At 31.0% G+C, this 10,727-nt stretch overlaps 1 protein-coding gene across 1 annotated transcript; it reads left to right on the forward strand.

Moving 5' to 3' along the window:
- Window positions 1-240: 240 nt before the first annotated feature.
- On the forward strand, window positions 241-3,339 carry JAZ10 (jasmonate-zim-domain protein 10). Its single transcript, XM_039051027.2, has 6 exons — window positions 241-677; window positions 761-905; window positions 1,005-1,095; window positions 1,248-1,356; window positions 1,489-1,546; window positions 3,085-3,339. Exons 1-6 carry the CDS (start codon window positions 578-580, stop codon window positions 3,131-3,133), a joined length of 552 nt encoding a protein of 183 aa, XP_038906955.1. The 5' UTR covers window positions 241-577; the 3' UTR covers window positions 3,134-3,339.
- The last annotated feature ends 7,388 nt before the right edge of the window (window positions 3,340-10,727 follow it).

Here is a 10,727-nt window from a genome sequence, read left to right on the forward strand (position 1 = left end):
CTAAATTAAACTATAACTTTCTAAAAATGTTAAACGAAAATTGAAATCTCAAACAACATGACAGTGAAATAGTATTCTTCTACTTATCATATCCTTTGTATGCTTGTATGTTAAAAAAAGAAAAAGAAAAAGAAAAAGAAAAAGAAAAAGAAAAAGAAAAAGAAGAAATAAATAAAATGTGAAGGTAATATAATATTAAAGAAAATAAATGATATAAACGGTAACGGAAAAGGATAGGGTGGAAATGGTAAAGGAAGGAGGAGGTAGGGAGGCGGGACTGTGGCCGTGGGAGGAGTATTTGTCCCTTTATTTATTTATTGTTATGTTATTTAATATATATATTTGTTAAATAAATGTTGTTATGTGTTAAGGCCTCGTGGAAGTCGTGTCGCATTAAAGCGGTCTTCCCATGTACCTCGTGCCTTTTGATTTACCATTTTACTTTCCACTTTCTCTTATTTATTTAATCCCCCAATATTCCCTCTCTCTTCAACTCTCTTTTCTGTTTTTCCCCCAAACCATAAACTAACAAATTCCCTCTTCTTCTTCGTCCTCAATCCTCCTTCATTCTCCCGCCATGGCTAGGGCTACTGTCGAGCTTGATTTCTTCGGCCTCGAGAAGGACACTTCCTCCAAGTCTCAGTTTCACACTCTTCACCGCAAGAGAAGCTTTCGAGGTTGATCTCTCTTCCTTTTCTCTCCTTCATCTTTATCAGTACTTTTTCCCCTTCTTATTAATTCTCTTTTTCTCTATTTCCAGGCATTCACAGCGCCATTTCCAAGATCAATCCCGAGCTTCTCAAATCTGTCATCGGCTCTGCCTCCATTTCTCTGCCTCCCAGTCCCAAGGCCGCCGCTAACCACAACATCCTCTCACCTTTGCCTCTCTATACGCCTCTCTTCAGGTAATAAAAAATTCACCTCTCTACCTAACTGATCGTTTTCATACTTCCGTTTCAAATTTCTTTGGAATTCATCGTTTTCGGTTCTGTTCTGTTTTTCAGGCCGACTAGTTCTGAATCGCTTCAACATACGTCTCCGATGACTATCTTCTACAACGGAACTGTCGCCGTTTTTGACGTTCCTCGTGATAAGGTTTGTTTTAACTCCGGATTTTCTTGTTACGTACACGACTTTTTCCATCAGTTTTTGTTTTCTGTAACTGATTATGTTTTTGTGAATTGCTTTTCGATTAATTAATCTAATCAATCGTTTTATTCTCTTGTGGTGTGGAAAATTTGTTTTAGGCTGAGAACATTCTGAAACTTGTTGCGGAAGGAAAAGCAGAAGCTAATCCTACGGTTGCAAATCCATCCACCGACCACCAGCAACAGTTGCTTGCATCTCTTAACGGAGGTGATTAAACCTCTACCGGCCTGCACTGAACTAATTTTTTTTTACAAAGATGTTTATATTTATTAGTATTACCTTTTACTATTTTCATATTTCATCTGAAATATCTGCTAATTTGTTGTGTTTTTTCGGCAGATCTTCCCATTGCAAGGAAGAAGTCGCTTCAGAGATTCTTGGAGAAGCGTAAGGAGAGGTAATGATTCGTATTCCTTGAAAATTAAATTCATATTCCAATTTGTTTATTTATCCCGTTTTTTTAATTTGTATTTACCTTTGAAATTTCGAAAAGCTTTTTCCGTTTGTGTATTCTTATTCCTTGGTAGCTTAGGCTGGTATATTGAAAACGACGATTGGTGGATGCTTTCGATTTGTAATAATTATTATATTTTTTGTCAGGGAAAAAAAATAATATTAAAAGAAAAGAAAAAAGGATTCTTGTTCTTGTATGGATTTGCGCTTCCAGTTCAACTCCTCAATTGTTTAAAGTCTCTGTTCTTTTTTTCTAATTTTTTTTTAAATTTTTCTGTTGATGGAGTTTTGAGTAAATAATTATATAAAATTATTAAAATTTTAAGATTGAAATTCTGACATTAAATTTATTAAACTTGAGAGCTTAATCATTAATGCTTCTCTGGTTCATTTTGTTTTTCTTTTCTTTTTATGTCTGACAACATGTAATTTTGTGGTTTTTTAATATATCCAATTTATCCTAAAGATAGTTCTTATAGTTAGTTTATGACTTGACTTCTTCAGAAAAAAAAAATTAGTTTCCATTATCCCGTATGATTAAATTTGTTTAAAAAACATTGTATAGAAATGGAAATTGTTATTAATATTTTATCAAATTTTTATAAAAACATTGTATAGAAATGGACATTATTATTATTATTTAATCAAATTTTATAAAAATTAACTCGACCACAAGGGTTGAATAAATAGGACTTAAAATTAGGGGACCAAATAGGAAACATTGCATTTTACTTTTCTTTTTTATTTATAAAAATGTAATATGGAATTAAATACGTACTTTTTTTTATAGAAAATATTAAAATGTTGAATAGTACTGAAATAATGTGTATGTAACTATGTATTATGGGAGAAGATAATGTGGACGGTTGGGATTGGACCCTTAGAAAAGAATAGTAGCAAAAGTTAGGTCTGGTTGTAATATTCTTATTTTTATTTGATTATTTTTCAGTTTTCTTTTCTTTAAATAAATACAATATCTTCTTTTTGAAAATTGAAAATTCAATTAAGCATTTTAAAAACGTTTGGGTAAAGTAATTTAAGAGAAGAAATAAATAGTTCATTAGAGGAAGTTCAAATTTTGAAAAGAATAGAAAAGACTTTCTAGGGTAGTGGGTGGGACGGTGGAGTTTAGGAGGGTCAGGCAAAGAAAGCTTCTCTTTTTTAACATGTGAAAGAAAAAAAAGGATTAGATTAGAAAATTCAATTCCATGAAACTTCCTCGATCCTTCTCATCAGGCCAAATTAAAGATAGAAAAAAAAAAAAGGAGTAAAGATTTGTTTCACCTTTTCTTTCCTTCATTTATTCACTATGGTATTTCTTTTTCCTTTTTCCTATTCTTTTTTTTTTTTCTTTTATGGAATAAACAACAAATTGTGCCTTTTCAAGGAAAGGAAAGCAAAATTAAAAGAAATTGAAAATGGTTGAATAGTATTTTAGGAAAGCTTATAAACATGGCTTTACATTTGATTTATTGTGTACAGGTTGACAACGGCTTCACCATATGCATTCCCCTGCCCCCACCTAACTTAATAAGATGGAGAAGATCAACATTACGCGTTTTCTGACACAGACAAATCCCTCTTTTGCTTTTAGTTAAGAATTATTCAAAAGGATATATATAGACATATATAATCTTATTTTTATGCCTTCCTTTTGTATAGCAATAGGCCCATAGGGCCACATAATGTTATAGCAACTTACTGGTATTGGGGGTAGAGTTCGACTTGGATTGATAATCCCTGTTGTTTTATTTTTATTTTTTTTTTAATTTTATGCTACCTGACTTGACTTTTTTTTTTTTTTTTTTTTTTTATTTGTTATTTTTTTCATTGTTGTTGAATTCCAACTTTATGGCTTCCTATTAGATTTAAGATTGGTTGGAATTTTGATTATTTGAAAAAGTGGAATACTAGATTGAATATTATTATTAATTGTAATAGACTTTTGAAGTCAATTGTCAGCAGTGTTATTTGAAGCATGTGTTGTGTATCTATTATTACGACTATTCTAAAACGGTGCACCAAAAAAGAGGCTTTGAAAAAAAAAAAAAAAATCAGAAATGGCGGATTCTGCTTATTGGGAAGGGACCCGTTTAATGATTTTTTCGTTGATTACGTTTTAGGGTTAAAGTATCATATACATATACAATTTTAGTTTCCATTAGTGTCCCAATTTAGCCACCATGATTTGTTTAAATTCTATCCACAATATTTTCGACCAACATCTCAACTTAACTAAGCGATAAACTATATGTTCTACCTTTTCAAGATCGAAGGTTTAAATCTCTATTATTCTACATGTTGTACTAAGAAACAATTTATTTATTTTATTTTATTTTTTATATTGAATCTAAATTCTAATATAATACTAAAACGGATTTTTATCAACTATCTCTATGATCTTTGATGATAGTTTTCAAATGTTTTATTTTGATGTCACCATTCTATCGTTTTATGTCTCAATTTTTCCTTTGAATATTATAAAAGACTTCAACTCTAAGGGATTAGGAAACATTTATGAAAGTTCAAAAATAGTATAATTGCTTTTAAATGCATAGAAGTATTTTAGAAAAATGACAAAATTTTTGGATATTTTTTCTTTTTATGCCTTTAAATTAAAAAATCGAGACACTATCATAGTAATAGTATATAGAATGATGTGTTTATCACAGTTTGATCAAATGATAAGGATTTAAATGAAGAATTTTAAATAGTATAGAGTAAAATAAATTTAGAGCAAAAATTAAATGGGTATGTAAAGAAACATGAAATTTGATAATAGGAACAAGTAATAAAATATTACGATAATTAGGGTAACTAGGTAATAGGTGAAGGGGCCCACAGGCGTGTAGTGCTTTCGGTGGAAAATATGGTATTGGGTAAAGCCAGACTTTAATTTAAGTTTTAAATGGATCCAAACAAAACAAAATAATAATAATAATAAATAGGGCGCTCCGTCACGACGTCACATTGAGCCATTTTGCTTGTTCGATATCATTCACGTGGTTTTATGCGTTTTTGACCGTATCAATATCTCCTCCAATTAGAGCAATAACACTATTAACAATATATATATATATATATATATTTGAATTGTGCAACACCTTTATGGATAGTTGTTTGGGTTGGATTAACAACTTATTAGGGATGTGTTGGATTCAAATAAATAAAAATTCTATAGGGTGAGTGGGTTTATGAATTCATTTAATATAATTCAACCCAACATGAATTTATTATTCACTTTGAAAATATATATTTTTATTACATATAACACAATTATTTATACATATATTGATTTTAATTTTATTTAATTTCAATATTTTTTGAATAATTTATTCTTCAATAACTCTTAAAAGTAGTTTTTTGCACTTTAGAAATTTTTTTTTTACTATATAAATTGAAATTGAGATGTTAATTTTAATTCAATATATGAAAATAATTAAATTAGATTTTTACATATTTACGTTTTTCTTTTTTTAGAACAAAATTTTTAAATAAATAACCCGATTAACCCGAACCAACCCAACCCAAATATTTCATGATTGTCCAAGTTTTATCATTCAAAGGTTTGTCCAAGTCAAGCATATATAAAAGATCATTTTTCTCATAAATATCACATTCAAGAAATTTAATTTTGTCAACAAGAGATAATTTATCTTTTTTCTAAAGATTTGTTGCTATTTTTAGAGCTAACTTTTTCTAAATCATGTTGCACATTTTCAAATCCATCATATAGCTCATCATAAAATAGAGATTTGTGATTTACCTCATCTTCATTGATCTCATCATTGGAGTCATTTTTTGAAGGGGTCATCAAGCACAAAGAGGACTTATCACATTTTTTTTTTCACTTTATGAAACTTTTCTTGATTATAGAATTATAATTTTCCTTCGCATCAAATAAAATATTAGTAGTATAAGGAGAATTTTCTACACTATATATTAACAAGAAAATTCCAAATATCATATGTATGTTCAAAATGTAAGATTTTATCACATACTTTTATCTAATGACAATATATGATATTTATGGCTTTAGGATTAAAAGTAAGCAACTCATTATTCCATTCCAATTTAACCAAATCATTCTCACAAGCATACAAAATCTTGAAATCCATAGCAAGCACAAAAAGTTTTATTTTATTATTTCAAACATCATAATTTCTAATACCATCAAAGAAAGGAGCTCTATCAACACGAGGATTTTCTATAGTTGTCCTAACTCAAGCAATTAAGCTTTTTCAAATAAATCAAAATATTGATAATATTATAAAAAAAAAATTATGTAGAAGAGCTATTGTTGTGATACCAATCGTATGATCGACATGGCAACTCCAAAGGGGGTGGATAGAGTTTATTAAAACTAATGAAAACTTTTCCAAAGTGGGCCCGATTAAGCAAATTAATAATTTTTTTTTACTAACAAGTAGTTTAAACAAAATTTTCATGCAAATAATTTCAACCCAAAGTAGCAAAATAATTAGAACTAACACTTTTAAACACCAAATTTAATTTGAATAAAAAGATTGGTATGAGATATATAAAGATCAATTCAACCAACCTAAATAAACATAGCAACTAATTTAAGGAATAAATATTTCAATTAATTTCATGTAATAAAATACAACAAAAAATTAATTTCAAAATTAAAGTACGGGAGGCATGGAGAAATTAACATTAAAGATTTTATAGTAGCTCAGTACAATCGACTTACATCCACTTCTCAAGCTCCTCTTGGTACATCACTAGAATTTTTTACTCTTTCCCTTGCTTAGAATCAAACTGCAACAATCTCGAACATTTCCACGATTGAGGATCAAATGGTTACAACAGTTACAACATGTCATGGGTTCAAGAGTGACCATTTACAATAGATTTAGAAATGAAGAACAAGTTGAGACATACCCTCTTAAAGAGTAGATATACAAATTTGAGAACTCAACAAATAAATCAACACAATATAATAAATCTCTCAAGAATAAGATGAAAAGAAAAGTAGGAGGTTTGAGAGAATAACAATAGTGACTTTGAGGATTATAAAAATATGTAATTGTTATAGAAATGTAGAGAAAATGAAGAGTTCAAAAAAGATGGGGTAGGTGAAAACCATATTTTTTTTTGGACCATTTGATCTTGAAAAAGAAAAATCAATATTGGAGATTTTTCCCCTTTTTGAATCAACTAGCCGTTAGATACAAACAAAAAATAATATTAAATTTATTTTCTTTTTAAAAACTCAACGAAAAGAAAAGGTCCACCATGTGTCCAAAATTAGCTTAGACATAAATATAAAATAATATTGAATTCATTTTCATTTTAAATTCACTTTTTTTTTTTTTGAAAACCACTCCAAAAAATCAAATGTCCACCATGTGTACCTCCTCCATTGTTCCAAGTGCCACCTTTCAATTAGTCCACTTTGATGAGAAAAATTCTACTACGTCATCAGCTTAGGATTTTTCCGTTAAGTTTGTTTTGGTTGTATCTTCTTTATTTGAGCTCCGATTTCAGTTATTCAAATTGCGTTGAAATATTTATTCCAATATTTAGGCAATAGAACATTCAAAATACTAAAATTATTTGTGAATAAATTATATATTTTTTTTTATCATCAAAACGTTAATTATTTAATTAATTAAAATTAATTAATTTGAGATTAAATGTCAAAAAGCCAACAACAGAGAGTTCATCCAAAATACAATACCTTTTTTGTAGTCAATAACTACCAAACTCTAGCGGCCGCTATATGTTCAAATAAACAAAAAACTTGTTAGACTAAATGATACTAAACAATGAATGCTCAATTTCTACAAAACATACCCTGAATTATGAGGAAAGATAAGAAGTTGATTTCGATCCATTCCCAGTAATCTAGCATTCAACACTTGTGCACGTGATTCTTTGTAAGTAGATAGTGAGATAGATCCAGTGTCCAAAAATTTGTACAAGCTCAAAGTATTGAACTTATCAACAATTTTGTATAAGTACCTATGAAAGTATTAAAAACATTGAATTATTGAACTTATTGGACTTGTACAAACTCAAAGTACAGAATTGATTCAAGTCAATTTGTAATTACTTAAAAGTATTGTGTTAAAAATGCCACTTACATCATGTACATATGGAGACAAGGTGTTGCTATTAGATGCATACAAAGATAAAAAGGAAAAGGGTGAAGGGGGATAAATAAAGAAAAGAATTTGGAAGCTCATAAAGAGAAACTAAAATTTCATTACAAGAAGGGGGGGGGGGGATGATAGCACAAAGTTGAAAGGATTGTGGCCTCCATTCTTCCTATAGATATTGTATTCATGAAGACCTCTAAAATCTAAGACTCTAAAAACAGGTCAATCGAAATCATTTTTGTTTATCTATTGAATGATTGGATTTGTCAATGTTGTAAATTCAGTCATAGATTAGGAAGGGAAAAAACCCTGGAAATCAAATTGATAGCTAGAATTAGATTGAAACAAAGGAAAAGAGAAATGGAGCAACGCAACTAATCTCAAACAATCGATTATGTGAGTATAAGCAGTGATGTCAAAGAAGAAAAATGGGCAAGGAGGTTAGGGAAGTATTTTTGAAACTGACCTAATAACTCAACGCGACACGAATCGAAGAATGGTTTGTACTGAAAGATAAAACTATGAAATAATTGAAGTGCTCAGCATAGAGCTATTGGAGCTTCATTCAAATATAAAGGCGCAGTAGAGCCACGTGTCAACAAAGGATAGGAGAGAACAAATAACAAATATAATCCATACCACACAACCAATGGAGTAGAAACAAATGAGAAGAGAAAGATAACAAATTAATAACAAATATATAATGTTACCTGTTGGGATTGGTGTCCTAATTCTCTCGAAGTTTTGTTGTTTGTAATGATACACATTGTTTTATAAATAAAATAACTGTTATTTCATTCTGACATTTACTCATATTCAATAAACAAAACTTCATGGTTATCTTATGTAAACGTAAACACGTATATGTGATATACAAGTGGATCATGACTTAGTAATCCTAAATAGGTCTATAGTATAAGGAATAAGGTGGGATACCTGATCCTGGTGACACTACAGATACGACTCACTTTGTAGAGGTTTACAAGTATTGTAAACTACTACAGATGGTAGATCCTTACCATTTACGTGGAGATGTGCGAGCGGGGGTGTCCTATACAAAGAGTTTGTATAAGACCGTACCATAAGATGACTAGACTATGTATATAACGCCATTCATACTAGAGACTTACATCTCACCTAAACGACCATAGGTGACACGACCTCAATCTTGAGTGTTTTGAGAACTTCTACCTTTGAGGGCAGTCCTTTGATTAGTATGGGTGAGAGTGGCTAGATTGCCAACTCAACATTCCTATCTTTTTGGGGACTTGTCTGATCTGGGAGCTGGGAACTCAATCCACAAGATAGAATTCACTTCTTTTCCGAAGCAGGGATAAATAGAGAGATTGCTCTCTTAAGGGCCGATTCCGGGGCTTGAACATAGTAGCCACAACTTCTCTTTGGAAGAGAAGACTCAGTCATAGTAGGACTATGACTTATGTTCATTAGAGGGATCAATGGTACTTAAAGAGACAGATGTAATTACAGAGGCATAATGGTTATTGGCCGAGCTGTACTTACGAGCGATCTGTGAAGGGTTGTTGTACTGTTGATTGGTTAAGAAGGACACATAATATATTTGTGGTAAGGAGAGTTCAGCTGTCGATCTTTAGTGGAGTACCTAGCAGTTAATGGATGGTGGATCCCATGACTAAAGAGTTTAGTCAGTTATTCACGTATCGTTGGAGCTTCGAGCTACAGGTCCATAAGGCCCCACTGGTAGCTTAATGGATTCAGTTGAAGATCAGTTCTTGGTGTTGATTTGAAATGTTCAAATTGACAAGAGGTAATTCGATTATATATGATATGATCAGTATGGTGTATGAGATACATCAAGTGAAGAATTAATGTAAATATGATTTACATTAAGTGCCATAGAATAGAAAAAGAGTTATGATTTGTATGTTTCATGAGATAAAATATTAAAACTATAGGTTATAAATATATTATGGTAAGTTAGTTATCATTTATATTTATAATAATATTAATTATTGGATATTTAACTCTTTTTCTCTAATAACCAATTGAGTGAGATGTTATTGGTGGTTTCATGGTAATCGTGAGATAAAAAAAAATATTTTCCTAATTTAAGTAAGTTCTGAATTTTTTTTTTGGAGATTTTCTCTCTCGAAAATATTCTTACTATAGTTGTCAAATAAATAGGATTTACTAAGCGACAACTTGGATAAGGTAAACGATCGTTGAGTGTTTGTAGGAGACAGACACTTAGCTAAGCGATGAGCTAAACGATCGCATAGCTTTTGCTAGATGATTGCTTAGTTTTTCGTAAACGATTGGTCATCGACCTATACGATAGGTTCTGCCATCTCCCACTTGCTCAATCGTTTACAATTTTGTTGTTTCCTCTGTCTTCTACCTCAAACCAAGTTCACACAGAGCCCACCCTTTGGATTCTCACATCGAGAATACTAAGGTAGCCTTCTTGGTGGTGTCATACTCATCATCGAGGTTCTGTGGAGGTCGTTCGTGTTGTTCGGGATGTTCATGACGTAGGCGATCACTGAGATCGAGTGCATGGTGTTTGTGCTGTGTAGCGGTCATGTTGGACGAACGTTCGTGGTTGTTGTGTTGCTGTGATCGAGCGTTCGTGATCAAGGAGCTTAACGATGAGTCTACAAAAGTGTGTAGCTTTTGTCCTTGATCTTATGTATATCATGCTATAATTTTTGTAATTAATGCATAACTGTATGTTTTTGTTTATGACTGTAATTGTAAAGTTCATATATGATTGTAATTTAGAATGATCTTTCTGCTGCTCATCGAAATCCTCGCGTTCGATTTCCTTCAATTGATATCAGAGCCAGGTTATTCTGATATTCCAAATTACAAGTCTGCTTTGAACTTCTTTTACAGTCTTAGTGGGCTTTCTGCATTTGTACAGTTGTGAAGCATATGTTTTGCAGCCATGTAAGTTGCACTTAAGTTATCACAAAGAAGCAATGAAGGGACATAACCATTGAGACCAATCTCAGACAACAC

The sequence above is a fragment of the Benincasa hispida genome, chromosome 12, assembly GCF_027475165.1.
Source record: "Benincasa hispida cultivar pf3 chromosome 12, pf3_genome.v1.1, whole genome shotgun sequence".
Taxonomy (NCBI): Eukaryota; Viridiplantae; Streptophyta; class Magnoliopsida; order Cucurbitales; family Cucurbitaceae; genus Benincasa; species Benincasa hispida.

Coding starts and splice junctions, on each gene's coding strand:
- JAZ10 (XM_039051027.2), top strand. CDS start 578: ATGGCTAGGGCTACTGTCGAGCTTGATTTCTTCGGCCTCGAGAAGGAC. Junction 906..1,004: donor CTCTATACGCCTCTCTTCAG/GTAATAAAAAAT, acceptor TCTGTTTTTCAG/GCCGACTAGTTCTGAATCGC. Junction 1,096..1,247: donor TTGACGTTCCTCGTGATAAG/GTTTGTTTTAAC, acceptor AATTTGTTTTAG/GCTGAGAACATTCTGAAACT.